The following is a 17,093-nucleotide window of genomic DNA, read 5'->3' on the forward strand; positions in this document are numbered from 1 at the left end:
TCACACATTAGGATCTGTTACTGACTTAGTGCTCTCTTTACTTAAGCTGTTCTGTGCCAGGCCATGAATACACCGGTTTCATCCGTGACCTCGGTGAACTCAGGAGATAAATGCACCGACATGGACCGTTGTGGTAAAGCTGACAGTCAAACTGATGTTCTAAACACACGTCTGGGTGTCGACACAACACACACAACAACACAACAACATAGAACTATGGAGTTAAATTTGTGTTTAATGATTTTGTTACTTTGGGGAAAAAAGCAACTAAAAAACCGATCAACTTCAAACATATACACCTAAACCCTTTCATGCATGAATTATGAGAACCTTATTCAAGTTTTGTGTTTTTTTTTTCCTGGGTGTTTTTATTCTTCTTTAGGCATGGAAAAAACTATGTGATTAAAAATTTTTTATGAACTTATTTTATGTCCACTCTGCTGGAAACCACTCCTTTAGTTTTTGAAGCGAAGAAACATGTATTTACTGATATACTGCGTGAAAACTATGAAATAAAAACATTTTTATCCCATAAAGACCCAAACATCCACCAGCAACCAAAACCATTTACTGATCTAAAATGTATAGTACCTTTTAATCCACTAATCCTATGATTTGATTTGATTTATTTATTTATTTATTTATTTTGAACATGCAACAAAACAGAAAAACAAAACAAAATAAAAACAAAATAAAACATTCAAATGGACAGAATCTATCTCCAAGCACATACAAGTCTGAATTTTGCATGGTCGAAAAGGAGTAGGAAGAAGTATGAATTTATTTAATCCAACCCCTCAGTGCTTTCATACCTTTATCACTAACTTGATACAAGAGTCAAACAATAATATTTTCCCTAATTTTAACATCAAACCACAACAAATATGTATGAGTAATTGGTGTAAAATTCAATTTTATATCTTTTCATGGTCATCAGATTTGACCCATTTGGACGTTCAGAGGCTCCGTAGTGAACGTGGAAACACTGTCATTTTCGACAACAGTAACAGTTTGATTCACCAGTAAAACTCATGGAGTTGAATGAATAACAGCAGTCATAGATGCTTGTTTTATGTTGAAAAAGACACTTTTTCTTCAGTTTTCTCTGTTTTTGATATAACAACCCAAAAGTTTAATCTGAGCTTTTATGAACATCTATATGATCAGTAAATTATACAGGGGTTGGACAAAATAATGGAAACACCTTAAAAAATCAACAAAATATAATTTAATATGGTGTAGGTCCGCCTTTTGCGGCAGTTACAGCCTCAATTCTCCGAGGTATTGATTCATACAACTTGTGAATTGTTTCCAAAGGAATTTTAAGCCATTCTTCAGTTAGAATACCCTCCAACTCTTTTAGAGATGATGGCGGTGGAAATCGACGTCTTACTTGAATCTCTAAAACTGACCATAAATGCTCAATAATGTTGAGGTCTGGGGACTGTGCCGGCCATACGAGATGCTCAACTTCATTAGAATGTTCCTCATGCCATTCTTTAACAATTCTAGCTGTATGGATTGGGGCATTATCATCTTGAGGTGAAGGTGTTTCCATTATTTTGTCCAACCCCTGTATATTGGAAAATACTTTATTTTCACTGGAAAAATGCAAAATACAGAAATGTATTTCATAATAAATGGCAACAAATCACTTAACAAAAAAAAAAAAGGAAAAAAAATCATTTGGGAAATACTGCATAAGTAGCACTGGGTCTTTATGGGTTAATGCTGCTAATCTGATGTTTTCTTACATTTTAATATATTCTATTGCTAATAAAAATTGTGTTTAAAAAAATTGTCAATTACAGCCTAATAACAATTCGCAATTAATTTACACTCAAACACGTTACTGCAGATCAGGTTTATCAAGAACAGCAAAGTTACAGTAATGGTATGAATGTCAGCGTATGAGAGGATGCATAAGTGTCCACTGTGTCGGCTGATATGGAACTAAAACAACAAAACCCATGAATATACAAGAGAACAGCTGTCCACTCTAACTGTCCACTGGAGTGACCACTATGCATGAAAGGGTTAATGTGTCTTATCTTGTTGATGAAGAAGCAGAGCAAGCCCTCTCCTCCCGCCTACTTGCTATATTTGTTCTATATTCTACTAAAAAACTTGGATTAGCAGCTCACTCTTCCTTCACATTCGAGGGGAGGACATTGAACTGGACCCGAGAGGGAAGTTTTGTATGAGCTGCTTCTCTGAATAAACAAAGAATGGAGGAAAAAAAAAAAAAAAAAAAGAAAAACCTTGAGAAACTTCAATTCTTCTTCTTGAACTCTAAAATGATGGATATGTCCACTCTGATCTGTTTATATTTTCAAGTTTTTCTTATTTACACCTATAGTAGAGTCTGCATTACCCCAGTGCCTTAACCCATAAATGCCCGGTGCTACTTTTGTGGCAGTTCCAAAATATTTTTTTCTCTACATTTAACTTTTCTTAAGTGATTTATCACCATTTATTGTTATATCATCCTCTTTATTTTGCATTTTTTCCAGTGAAAATCAGGTATTTTCCTATATTTAATTCACTGATCATGTAGATGTTTGAAGAAGCTCAGATAAAAGTTGAGGGTTATTATATGAGAAACACAGAAAACTGAAGAAAAAATGACTTTTTCAGTCAAATCTGTCATCAACTGAACATAAACCCAGCGTCTCCATCCACTGTCCCAGATGAATTTTTCTCTGTATTTAACCTTTCTTAATGGATTTATCACCATTTATTCTAATATTATACTCTATATTTGACATTTTTTTACTGTAAATTATGTATTTTCTTATATTTAATTTCCTATATTTCACTTAGATATTTGAGTCAATTCAAAGGTTATTATATCAAAACAGAAGAAAATGGAGAAAAAGTGAGTTTTGCAGCAAATCTCTTATTAACTGAACATAAACCCAGTGTGTCCATCCACTGTCCCAGATGAATTTTTCTCTCTATCTAACCTTTCTTAATTAATTTGTTACAATTTATTCTAATATTATCCTCTATATTTTGCATTTTTCACTGTAAATCATGTATTTTCTTATATTTCATTTCCTATATTTCATTTAGAAATTTGAGTTAATTCAAAGGTTGTTATATCAAAACAGAAAAAAAAAAAAAAAAAAAAAAGACTTTTGCAGCAAATCTCTCATTAACTGAGCATAAACCCAGTGTGTCCATCCACTGTCATTGATCCAACTCCATTGGCTTTACTGGTGAATCAATGTTGCAGAAGATGACGGTGTTTCCATGGTAACTACGGAGCCTCTGAACGTCCAAATGGGTCATATCTGATGACCATGAAAAGATGACAAACTGTATTTTACACTAATTATTTACATGTACTGATAGGATTAGTGGATCAACAGGTATGAAACAGTTTTAGATCAGTAGATGCTTTTGGTCACCAGTGGAGTTTGGGTCTTTATGGGTTAAATGGAGACTTTTGGAAACACTTCTGACCCTGTTTTAGTTCTTAAACTCCAGTGTTGTCGTCCAGAATAGTTGGGAACAATGACACAGACCTCCATACTCACTTCCTGAACAGCTCTTATCAGTCATTACATGTCCTTCACTGGCTGTCCATGCCATTTTTTTTTTTTTTTTGGCCTTTTCCGGGAGAAAACAGGACAACAGCCTTGACTACCAGCTGTTCATTTAACATGGATACTGCGTTTCAGCTTGTTTTTCTCTGCTAGCATCTGTTGTGTGTAGTTGAATTCTGCATTTTGCCATGGTCCTGCTGAGCATATCTACATCTGGATCGCTGTTATTCAAAGTATTTGCAATAATTTCTATGTCCAATGGCATGATGAGCAACCCCAACACAGACATGAGAATCTGTCTGAGTAATCAAGAAGAAACTAGGAGGAGAGAAGGAAAAAAAAAGAGAAAAAAAAGGAATACTGACATTTTGTTCTCAATTTCCACATATGTGCCTAAACAACCATATGATACATGAAATATTAAAAGCTTATCTTTTCATTCAATGTATTTTTTTTTTTTTTTTAATTTCTTAGTTTTGAAACACAATGTGTCTATTTAATTTACCTACTGTTGAACCACTGTGAAAAACCCACTCCACAATGGGAAATATATTGTTATGAAAATTTTATTTTATGACATAAAGAAAATTATTAGCTTTAATACTGTATTATTAATTCTTTAGACTTTATGCACGTGGTACATATCTGACATAAGTCCAGTGCTGCCCTGAAAACATCTGCTATACTTGTGTTTATTTGTACTTTTATGCTGAATAACTGGAATTTCAATGCTTATTCCACATCTATTTCCCAGCTGCTGCTGACACTGTTCCACCTTCACAATAAAGGCTAATGAGAATAAAAAACATTTTTATTCTCATTAGCCTTTGAAAGGAGATAAAAATGGGGTCACAATTCAGGAACCAGGAATGTGCGCTGTTTTTATTTTTATTTTATTTTATTGTATTTCTGTTTTTATTTTTTATTTTATTGTATTTCAAATTTCATCTTATTTCTTGCACTTCAAAAATTCTATGTATAATCAAATATTTTAATGTGCGCTGTTTTTATTTTTATTTTTATTTTATTGTATTTCTCTCAAATTTCATTTTATTTCTTGATGTATAATCAAATCTTAATGTATTTTAATATTGTATTTTTTCAATCAATGTGAAGCACTTTGGGCTACAATTTCTGTATGAAAGGTGCTATACAAATAAAATTTATTATTATTATTATCATCATCATTATTATTATTATTATTATTATTATTATTATTATTATTATTATTATTATTATTATTATTATTATTATTATTAATAATAATAATAAACAGTTTAAAGGGAAAAAAAAAAAGAAAAAAAGAAAAGAAACTAGGAGGAGTACACATTAGAACAGAGGCCAAATACAACGCAATATGATCTAAAACAGGTCGGACCAGTAAAATAATACCAACATAACATAAATAATGAAAAATCCAAACTTTTGTCTATGTTTTAGAGTGGAAAAAAGTTAAATTACATTAGGAAAATGTTTATATCTACGAACTATCCTTGATAAAATGTCAATAACATGAACAACTTGAGATTTGTTCATAAAACAAGTGCAATTTTAACAATATTCTGCCTCAGTTTATCGTTTACACATGTGCATTAGAACTTACAGATTGTAGTGGATCTAAAAAGGCACAAAATATTTAGTAACAGTCAGAATATTGATAAAATTGCACTTCTCTAAAGACACTGCGATTTGTTCAAGTTAGTGTGAAAGAATAGTTTGTAAATGTCAATATTTTCATGTAATTTAACTTTTTTTACACTAAAACACAGAAAAGATTGGAGTTGTCATTGTTTATTGGATATTATTATAGTATGTAACTGGTCTGACCCACTTGGGATCAAATTGGGCTGCATGTGGCCCCTGAACGAAAATGATAGAAACCTTTGTTAATATCTCAGTACAATTCTTTCATTTCACAAATTCATCCCGTGGTCCAGTTTGGACCCTTTGGGGAGCTGGTTTTGGCCCACAGACTGAATGTTTGACACCCCTGCCTTAGAATGACCCTCTACTCTTAATTATTATGAAAGTAATTGGATGACAAGGACAAACCAGCATCCATCAGGTGATTTGTTTTGTTCCAACAGGACACAACAGCACATTAAATTCCAAATTAATACAAGTTAAAGTGACGTAGATTATTATTTGTATTTAGTTGTATTTGTATTTATTGATTTAGTTACAGGACAGTGTGTATTGGCATTAGTTACAAAGAACAAATGCATGCACCAGATTTTGCATAGACGCTAATTTGCATCTGTTGTTCTGGACAAATGACCAAAATGATAAAACATCACTTAGATTACAAATTATGACAGTATTTGACTGGTCTGGCCCACTTCAAACTGGGCTGTATGTGTCCTCTGAATGAAAATGACGTTAATATTTGCGGTGTAATTTTTGCATTTCACAAACTCAACCTGTGGGCCAATTCGGACCCACTGGGGGGCTGGTTTTGGTCCACAGACCACATGTTTGACACCCTTGCCTTAGAACACAGGTGTCAAACATGGCCGGCCAAAGGGTCCAATCTGGCCCGCAGGATGAATCTGCAAAGTGCAGAAGATATTAACAGTCAAGGGCGTCAAACTCAAAAATAAAAGCATAATAACCTAAAAATAACGACTCCAAATTTTCTTCTTGGTTTAATGTGGAAAAAATAATATGACATCATGCCTATAAATAATGGCAACACCAATTTTTTCTCTTTGATTTACTGTAAAGAACATAAAATTCTGATATCTTTTAATAATAAAACGTCAATAACCTGAACAAATATGAACAACCTGAAATGTCTAAAGAAAAATAAGTGTACTTTTAACAATATTCTGCCTGTTTTGTGTCTTGGTAGATGCACGTATAAATACTGATCAAATTTTTCTTATTATTTCTTCTTATTTTTCTTCAGAAATTTCCATTTTTTCAGGTTTTTCACATCTTTTTGTTTGGATAGTTTGTAAAATGTAAAGGATTTTATAATTTAATGTTATTTTTTGCTCATAAAAAATTTGGAGTTGTCATTATTTATAGGTTATTATGCTATTATTTTACTGGTCTGGCCCACTGGAGATCAAATTGAGCTGAAAGTGGCCCCTGAAAGAAAAGAGTTTGACACCCCTGCCCTAGAATGACTCAGAATGAAAGTAACTGGATGAAAAGACAAGCCAGCGTTCATCAGGTCATTTTTGAGCAGCAAATTAATTTCCAAATGAATGCAACATTTGGTCCAGATTTGGCTCAGTTTCATTCTTAGTGGGTCTTTCTTACCCTGGTACCCTGGCAGGCTTTGTTCTGGTTGTAGACCTTCTGCTGGGCCCGTTTGTCCAGTTTAGTCCACAGAGCCTTGACCTTCCAGTGGCAGACGGTGGCCTTCAGACAGCTGTAGAAGTTGCTGTAGTCCAGAGGGTCCAGGTCCAGCTGTCTGCAGAGGGTACTGAAGGCCTGCAGGGTCCCTTTACAGGTGGACGCCTGGACAAAGTTCTCAAAGAGCTGGCTGGCCTGCGCCGTACGCTCATCCTCCGTCTCCCCCATGTGTTCTGATGGTCAGCACTGTCCAGTCTACGCCAACACACGTTCACCTACTCTGGGTCGATGTTGGTTCTGAAAGACAAACAAGAAAAGAGACGTTAAAACAGAAGACTGGAAATGAAGAACCTGAAGAAGCAGGAGATCAGTTGAATATTCTGGACATTTAACTGAAGGTGGTGAGGTAGGGATGGGAATCAAGAACCGGTTCCTTTTGAGAACCGGATCCCAGTAGCTCGATTCCTTGGAATCGTTTGCCTGCCTGCTAAACGATTCTGCTTATCGATCCCGCCTTCGTTGAGCAATGACATCACGCGTACGCTGCATTGTTTTGGTCAGATCGTGGCCAACATGGTGTTGAGGCAGAAACGAACGGTCTAAAAAGACGACACCAGGTCCACTGGAACACTGTCAAAGCTTCCATGTCTTCAAAAGGGTGGAATCCCTCCAATATCCTCAAACATTTGTCCACAGCATGTGACTCATTTACAGGAATGTCACGTATTTGATTCGCTACTTAGATTCACTTGTGAATGTAGCGGCAGAGTGAACGCTGGGCCCAGTTCTGGTTCCAGTGTGGCAAACAAACGTTGTAACTCCTCAAATACAAGTTTCCGAAGGTGGAGGAAAGGAAATGAGGTGCACAACAACCGGAGACGAGCAGAGTCGAACCGTTTCCATGTAGTAGAAATGTGACAATAGAGGAATTAGTAAAGCGTCTTTAGTTTCACTTTCACTGTACCCCCCCACCCCACCCCCGAACCGGCCCAGCATCATCTGTTATTATTTGTACATACTGTATATGTTATATTTTCTGTGTAGAAATGGAAATATAAAAGACAGTTAATGCAAACACACCCGTTTGTACTCTTTTATTCCCTCACCCAATGAGAATCGATAAGGAATCGGATCGATAAACAAAATTGGTAATAGAATCAGAATCATTAAATTCTTATCAATTCCCATCCCTATTTACAGGGTTCTTAAAAGTCTTGAATTTACAAATCTGCATCTAATACTTCAAAAAAGCCTTGAAAAGGTATTATATTTGATATGGTAGGTCTTAAGTTCTGTTGTCATAAACTCATTCACTGTATTGAGTTTAAATGTGGCTGTTAAACGTCCAAACTGCAAATAAAATAACATTTGTCTACTCAGTTCCACCTGTTTCAACTCGACAATTTATATTGAAATTAGGAACCAATTATCGCTAACTTTGCAGAAATGATCACAAGACATTCAGCCCAACATGTGCAGCCGTTAGCGGCCCAAGAAAGCTGACTTTGGGAACTTTAAAGAACAGCTCGCCAGCAAAAAAGTAAATGTATGTCATGCAAATGAAAGCATGTCGACAGAACTCTTATGTAGCTTCATTCTGACGTTTACAGCCACAGAAACAGTCAGCAGTGTCATCTAACTCCAGTTCATATACTGTGTGTCTGGTGGACGCCTACAAACACTTCAAACACACCTCCTGACCCAGATCAAAACTACCGGTGTGAGTTAGTGGGTTTGTTTCCAGTAAGCAAACACAGATCCTGGTAAAACGACTTTACATAAATATGTAAATACACTTAACATTTACTCTGTGTCAGCAGACGCAAACAGGAAAACTGCATCCTGTAGCACACATGTGTCAAACATGCAGAACACGGGCCAAAACCAGCCGCCAAAGGGTCCAATCCAACCCCTGGGATGAATTTGTGAAATGCAAAAATAACAGTGAAGATATGAACACTCCAAGTTGTCACAATCATTTTAGTTCAGGTTCCACATACAGACCAGTGGATCAGACCAGTACAATACTATCAAAATAACCGATAAATAATGGAAACCCAAAATTTTTGTCTTGTTTTAGTAAAAAACAAACAAAAAAAAAAAGTAAAATTACATGAAAATGTTTACATTTACAAACTATCCTTTCACAAAAAATGTGGAAAAACCTGAACAAACATGAACCACCTAAAAGGTCTTAAAGGGGTCAAAATTTGCTAAACCCACTTTTATTAGTCTTTGGTTCATTTATTTGTGTATTTGGACCCTAATAGTTCATACAGTTTGAATTTGAACCCTCCAGGTGCTGCAAAACTATCTTTATACAGGGTGACCCAAAAAAACGGGAATTTTTGAAGTGCGTATTGGCAGACATGAGCAAGTCGCAGCCCTGCGAGACAGTGACCTTGAGCAAGTAAACACACCCCCATTTTAGTAACCACTGGCGGCTGTATGAGAATTGTTCGGTAACCGTGTGATCTCAAGATTCGGTAACCTTCCCTGGCCCCCTAGATCGCCAGATTTGTCGGTTTGTGATTTTTTTCTTGTGGGGCTATCTCAAGAGTAAAGTGTACACGACTCGACCAAGAACTCTGGATGAGTTAAAACAGAGAATTCGGGATGAAATTCGCAGTATCCCAGCTGAGATGTTGCAGCGGTCAATGAGGAATCTCAACAGCAGATTTCAAGAACGCATTTGTACAGGAGGACGCCATCTACAGGAAGTAATTTTAAAAAATTCAAAATTCCATCATTGTTTCTTAAATGGCATGTTTTAAGGTTTCAATTACTATGAATAAAATATTTTTCTTCCATCATTCTTGGTTTTATTGGATTGTTAAAAAGTTCCTGTTTTTTGTGTCACCCTGTGTTTATTCCAGCAAACGTGGATGAGTGGTTTTCTACAACCTGTTTCAATTCCTTCTTAATTTGTTACATTTTATATCTAGTTACATCATGACATTTGCACATATAAGGTCAAGACTTCTGACTAACATTTCTCCGAGTATGACATAATTGTTTATCAGCACCAGCGGTTGTAGTCCATACTGAAAATATGTCCAAACTTTGAGCCGATTACCTAAAATGTTCAGTTGTTGGTTGTATTAACAAACACAAGTGGCTGAACAGAACAGAGCAGCACAGCCAACAAACTGGAGGGGGCGGGGTCATGTGCATTTAAAGGGCCAGCGCTCCAAACCACCTTTCTGGTGTCATTACTCAGAAATAGTGTTGAAGATGGATCTGTGGAGTTGAATTAATGAAGAATTCAGACCCCAGCAGAGCATTTACAGTTTATGGAGACCACAGGGAAATGTTTGAAAATGCATAATTCCATTAAAAAAAAGCTAAATATCAGTCCTTTAAGAGAAGCGCAATTTTAACAATATTCTGCCTGTTGCTAAATGTATTGTGTTTTTGCAGATCCACTGCGATCTCTAAGTTGTGATACACATGTGTAAATGATAAACTGAAGAATAATATTGTTAAAAAAGCACATATTTTTCTTAAGACATTTCAGGTTGTTCATGTTATTCAGATTTTTAAGGAAACTTTGTAGTTGTAAGCACTTTCATAATAAATTTGATCTTTTTTTAGTGTTATTATTTTACTGGTCCGGCCCATTTGCCATCATATTAGGGTGTATGTGACACCTGTGCTGTAGAATGATACTGTAGTTGTGTTGTTCTAGTCCCCCACTCTGATCGCTCACACTAGTGGAGGTTTCCCATCCAATCAGAATTCTCAAATGCTATCGGTATTTTCCGTGCTTTGTTTCGATTGCTGTGCCATGTTCCTATATCCATCATCGAGCGAATATAGAAGACACATCAATTTTTGTCGACACTACTTGGAATCCACAAGTGCACAAATGACTTTAGTGTATATTGTGATTAATGCATCGAAAATCAAAGAGTCCTGAATCATTCTACACGATGGAAAACTTTGAAATCATATTAAAAAAATGAGGCCACATTCCAGAAGTAAGGAATGTCTGCAGCCCACCCTGAAAATAAACCGCAACCGAGGTCATTGTGTTGCTTCATATAGCCCGAGTGTTAGGTCCTGCATTCTATATGAACACGACTGCACTGGACCCACACCTTCCACTCCACACAACAACAAACCCACAGAGATCAAACGGTCATTAATTAGGCTGCACATATTTTTTGCTTTTTTAGTACAACAAAGATATTTTCCTCCTTTAGCTCCAGTGAATGCCTGATGGGATTATGAGCGGGTCTGTGCTGGAAGGGGTTCAGCTGAGCAGTCACGAGAGAAGCTGGAACATGAACGCTGCAGGAATACAAAAAAACAACACATGCAGAGTGGTGACCTGCAGAACCAGCCCAGAGGCACAGCAAATGTACAGGACGTCCATACAGTGGCTTTACAGTTGAACTAACGAATCACAAAAGCAGATGAAGAGACAAATCTGTGGGAATGATTACAAAATGAAAAGTAGATATGGAAGTTTCTGTGCCTCATGGAGAAGGGGTGGGATTAAATAAGTTCTACTTCAATTCAATTTTCAATTCAACTTTATTTGTATAGCCCAATATCACAACAAGGTTATCTCAAAGGGCTTTACAGAGTCAGTTGGAGTAAACAACAGTCAAATAAACAGCTCCCACTCCTTTTCGAATGTGCAAATGAAGTCATGTATAAGTTTTGTTTTTTTGTTTTTGCCATGACTTCTTGCTACCTGTTTTATTTCTAAGGACTAAGTAAGATTACTTTGTCTTGTTGCATAATTCGAAATAAACTAAACCAAAACAAAAAAAAAAAATTTAAATAAAATAATTATTACATCTCTATATGGACACTATTAGTTGCACGAAGCACATCCAGACTACTGGATTTCTTGCTGCATTAGCCGTAGTGTAGCCTCATCAATAGTGTCAATAGCATCAGTGATCTTCAGTGTTAGGAGTAAAAGGTTACAAAAGTAATGCATTACACCAGCTGGGTTTCCATTACAGTTTTCCGCAAAATAAAAGAGATATTTCCACCGGTCTGGAAACGTTACATTTAGGAACCCACCAACATGCAGTTCCCAATGTAGTGGTGAACCATCTACCTGGAAAATGATGGTTGGCTGAAGGTCATCCAGTTGTGGTGACACACATTCAATCGAAAGGTCAAGGTGAACGTTTGAAGGAATTGATCTCGTTGAAGAAAAATGGACCAATGATTCAATTGCTCATGATCCCACCCCAGACAGCAGTTACCTTTGGGCCGGATCCACATTAAAGCCTTTACATCCATTTATAGCTTACATCCTTTTTCTGACTTTGGACCAAATCTGCGTCTGATCCGTCTTTCAGCTCTCTCTAGCAGTTCCGGAGTTGTGCTGTCTTACGGATTTGGCCCAGAACAGTCTCCCATCACACAACCAAGACTGATTTTCAAAGATGTAATGCTGATCTGGACCAGAATCGTAATATGAATCTAGACCAGAGTCGTAATACAAATCTGGGTTAACGTGATTCTTGTGTATATTCTAGATGTGATTGAATGGAGCTGGGCCAGAGCTGGACTGTTTCTGTAGAAGATCCGTTTCGCGGAGCAGTACCTGTTTTGGCCCGATGTGCATTTGGACACCTGGATGGATCTGTCAAATGGTTTCAGGCCGAGTCGGGGTGCGATTCTGTTACAGACCTGTCCCAGTATCTCCTTGCTATCTGGGACACCACACATTTAACTTTAGAGCTGCATATGACTTTCATCACCAATTTTTCATCAGATCTGTAATACCCGAGTCATAGCCTATGTATCATGAATCCCCAGGCAGTTTCGGAAATTTGTCGCGACGTGCATTGTGGGAAGTGGAGCTACAACGGAGATACCCGCGGAGCTAGCCGCATTATGGAAGCAGCATATGGCCACACCAGCAACAAACATGGAAATGGCTTCATTACTTCTTGCTATTGCGGTTGCGTGGAGCTCTGCTACCCACAATGCACATTGCGACAAATTTCCGAAAATGCCCAAATGACCTACCAGCTCTGTTTGTAAACAAATGAGCTGTTTATGGTGGAGTGCACTTTGAAATTGTTCACCGTAAGAGATTCAGGTGAGTAATCATGGAAAGGCTTACAGATTTGTGATACTTATGCTGCATTCCAGAGTGCTGGGAGGTAGAATAGATCTCACTTGGACTTAACTACATCCCACCTCAAAGTGTTCCAGGTGATCCATGTAGAACACTAGAAAAGCACTCAGAGAGCGCAGACCTCCACCAAGGCAGATCAATGCCCCCACCCACCCACCATCACCAAAATGTAATTATTTGTTCCTTGTGCCAGTATCAACATTTCCTGAAATTTTCATCCAAATCCATCCATAACTTTTTGAGTTATCTTGCACACGGACAGACAGACAAACCAACGCTGGCAAAAACAAAACCTCCTTGGCGGAGGTAATAAACAACAAATATGGAGATCGCAAATCTAAGCTCCTATTTGTTTTGATACTGAAAGGCATTTTGACTGTGGACAGGCCAGTGTTCTCATATACGCAAATGAGATGGAAGAGGTGATATGATAAATGAGCTAATTATACACTGTGAAGTTTTTTTTTTTATTGCAAACTTGCACACTGTGTGCCGCCATGGTTGTGCTGACATCACACTGTAGTTTGCGGCGAGGTCGGGGTACTTCGATCTGGCCCCACTTTGCAACTAGGACTTCCGGCTCAGACAGGTGTTCCAATGCATTTTACCGAGTTGGACGTCGGAAACTTCCCATCTCCCAGGATTCTTGAATGCAGCATTAGGCTACGACTCAGGTTTTACAGATCTGATGAAAAATTGGTGTCAAAAGTCATACACCGCTTTAATAACCACTGAGTACAAAGAATAAATCTGACTGACGTATCTCATCAATTCCTTTTGTAATTTTTTTATTTTTATTTATTTATTTATTTTTTTTAATTGTAGAGCAGGGGTGTCAAACTCATGTTAGTTCAGGGGCCACATACAGCCCAATATGACCTGAAGTGGGCTGGTGATGATTAAAATAATAACACAATAATACATAAATAATTTCAATTCCAAAATTTGTACGTCTAATTTCTATGTTTTAGAGTGAAAAAAGTAAAATTACTGTATACTATCAAAATTTTTATACCTACAAAGTGTCCTTTAAAAAATGTGGAAAAACACGAACAACCATGACCGAAGAGATTTTTTTTTTTTTTTAAAGTGCAATTTAAACAATTTATGCCATTATTTGGCCTCAGCTTCTCATTTTCACATGTTCATTACAACTTACAGATCAATGTAGATCTACAAATACACAAAACATTTAATAACAGACAGAATATTGGTACAGTTACTCTTAATTCTCTTAAGACATTTCAGATTGTTCATATTTGTTCAGGTTTTTCACATTTTTTGTAAAAGGCTCGTCTGTAAACGTTAAAATTTTAGTTAAATTTTATTTTTTTTTACACTGAAACAAAGAGAAAAATTTGGAGTTTTCATTATTTATAGTTTATTATGATAGTATTTTACTGGTCTGACCTACTTTAGATGGAATTGACCTAAAATTATTTTGACATCCTTGATTGTTAATAATAATAATAACTAGAAGCACTCGGAGAGCGCAGACCTCCGCCAAGGCTGATCAGTGGCCCCCCCCGTGGGCCCCCCCACGCCAAGGAGGTTATGTTTTTGCCAGGGTTTGTCTGTCTGTTTGTTTGTTTGTCTGTCCGTTAGTGTGGAACATAACTCAAAAAGTTATGGACAGATTTTGATGAAATTTTCTGGTCTGCACCCCCCACCCCCCGTGGGCCCCCCCACCCCCGATCACCACCAAAATTTAATCATTTCTTCCTTATCCCATTTCCAACAAACCCTGAAAATTTCATCAAAATCTGTCCATAACTTTTTGAGTTATGTTGCACACTAACGGACAGACAAACAAACAAACAGACAAACAGACAAACAAACAAACCCTGGCAAAAACATAACCTCCTTGGCGGAGGTAATAATAAATCAGTTTTATATACCGCTTTTCTAAGTACTCAAAGACGCTTTACAATAAACAACCAAGGGACAAACATACATCCAACGGGTGAACAGATATGAAGTTAATACTAAATGGTAATCGAAGAACAAATACAGAGACAAATACTAACAAAAGAAAAACACACAAAAGAAGGTAGGTGAGAGTGGAGGAGGTTGAACGGGCGGTCAGTTTTCCAATGATGATCTGAAGAGGTGGGATTTGAGTTGGCTTTTGAATGAGGTGAGTGTGTTGGAGTTTTGGATGTGAATGGGTAGAGAATTCCAGAGGGTGGGGGCGGCAATGGCAAAAGCCCCGTCACCCAAGGTGTGGAACATCGTCTTGGTCTTCAGTGTAATTTTTGCATTTCACTAATTCATCCCGCGGGCCGGATCGGATCCTTTAGCGGGCCGGTTTTGGCCCCTGGGCCGCATGTTTGACACCCCTGTTGTAGAGACTTTGTGGACCCCCTTTCCAGCTGACTCCATCCTCTGTCCCTGAAGTGGACAAAGTGTCCCAGGCTTATGGTCCAGAACACACAAGGAAGCTGGTCCACTATCTGAACATCACTTCCCTGTTGCATCACAAAAGGTCATGAGTTAGGAACATTTCCTGATTCCATGTTCCTCCTTATCTAAAAGGTCAACACCCAGCATCTGATGAAGGTTTTTACGTTTAGGAATGAAGCACTTCCATTCATGGTGTGACCCCCATGATCCCTGAAAGACCCACTTTGTGCACAAACCACTAATCCTTGACCCCTATTGTTAGCTGAACAGTTTTCTTTCCAGGTGATTAACAGTTTAACATTAGAAATGAACATTCAGAAAATAAAGAACTGACCCTCAGCTGTGTGTGGAAGTTTACAGAGGCACTGCCAGTGGAAAATCACCAGTATTTCCATCTTGATGAAACCAGAAAAAAATTGAGTGAGTTCTAATTTTAGAGGAGGGGTATTTGAACGCCCGCAAATCTAGATCGATGGCAAAAGCAGCTTCGTGTTTGCTGAAGGGCACACGGACCAGAATTTAGATTTACTGGCTTGGTGACACTGTTATTGCTGCCAAAGTTGTAAAACTGTAATTGGACAGCACAGGATTTTCCCAGGCTTTTTGTTTTCACGTCTGAAAATCCAAACCCAACATGGTACACAGATGGTTCAGTTAGTTTTACTTTCACACTGAAACTTACTCAGTCTATTCCAAACTTTATATCGTACCAACATTCTGACATCACTATCACCTTTTAGTTGATGCTGATCGGTTTATAGAAAGGTGTGTATAAAATCAATGTGCACGTTCCAGATTCCAAATTAGTAATAACTACCTATCTACAGTAGGGATGTAACGATATGAAAATTTTATATCGCGGTTATTGTGACCAAAATTATCACGGTTATCATTATTATCGCGGTATTGTTGAAATTGTGCTCAAAATGTTCAAAAAGTACTTATACACACACTGAAATACAAAATACAACCAAGTTGTAATTTGGGAAAAAAAAAAAAAAAAAACAAATAACAAAAAAAAAAACAAATAAAATAATTGGCATAATGCACTTTCTGTTGACACAAACATTCAAGTATTAACCCTTAGTGGTCTGAGCTTATTTTGTCCGTTTTTCAGTCCTTTTGATTTTGCCTTTATGTACTATATAAACAAATGTTTATTATACCCACGTTTGGTTTTTTTTTTTTTTTTAGCACAACTTCATTTATATCATCTGCCTATTATTTTCTTCACTTTAACCTATTATATCAACACAAAATGCCAGAAAACACAAAAAAATATAAAATCCAATTTGAAAAATGTATATAATTTATTGCATAAATAACACACAGATGCTTAACGAACCTTTTCAAAGACTTTAAAAGTGAATATTGGCTCCAAATATTAGGTATGTATAATTAAAATTGTAATAAATTAAAACTATACTCAAATATTTGACATAAAAGCAGATCTTTACATCGGCATTTTCTCCAGAAAAGTGTGGTAATCAAACACGCTTATCATGATAATTAGAATTTAAACGGTAATACTAACCATTGGCAATTTTACCGTGGTTTATCGTTATACCGGTAACTGTCACATCCCTAATCTACAGATATTAAATATAGGGTTTGTATGTATTTTTCAGGGTCAAATTCAAGCACTTTTAAGGGTCATTTTCAAATTTTTCCAGCACAGTACCTTATCACTGGAGTAAAATACATAGACAGGAAAATATATACTC

General features: G+C 36.8%; 2 protein-coding genes across 2 annotated transcripts in view; both read right to left on the minus strand.

Annotated features, from left to right (window-relative positions):
• The window catches only part of LOC115420571 (protein-methionine sulfoxide oxidase mical2b-like), a 323,437-nt gene that overhangs the window by 120,626 nt on the left and 185,718 nt on the right, over positions 1-17,093 (minus strand).
• The window catches only part of LOC115420572 (protein-methionine sulfoxide oxidase mical2b-like), a 108,348-nt gene that overhangs the window by 44,124 nt on the left and 47,131 nt on the right, over positions 1-17,093 (minus strand). The window contains 1 exon segment of the mRNA XM_030135924.1: positions 6,819-7,151. Coding sequence (XP_029991784.1) covers positions 6,819-7,082 — 264 coding nt within the window. The 5' untranslated portion in view covers positions 7,083-7,151.

Source organism: Sphaeramia orbicularis, chromosome 6 (genome assembly GCF_902148855.1).
Source record: "Sphaeramia orbicularis chromosome 6, fSphaOr1.1, whole genome shotgun sequence".
Taxonomy (NCBI): Eukaryota; Metazoa; Chordata; class Actinopteri; order Kurtiformes; family Apogonidae; genus Sphaeramia; species Sphaeramia orbicularis.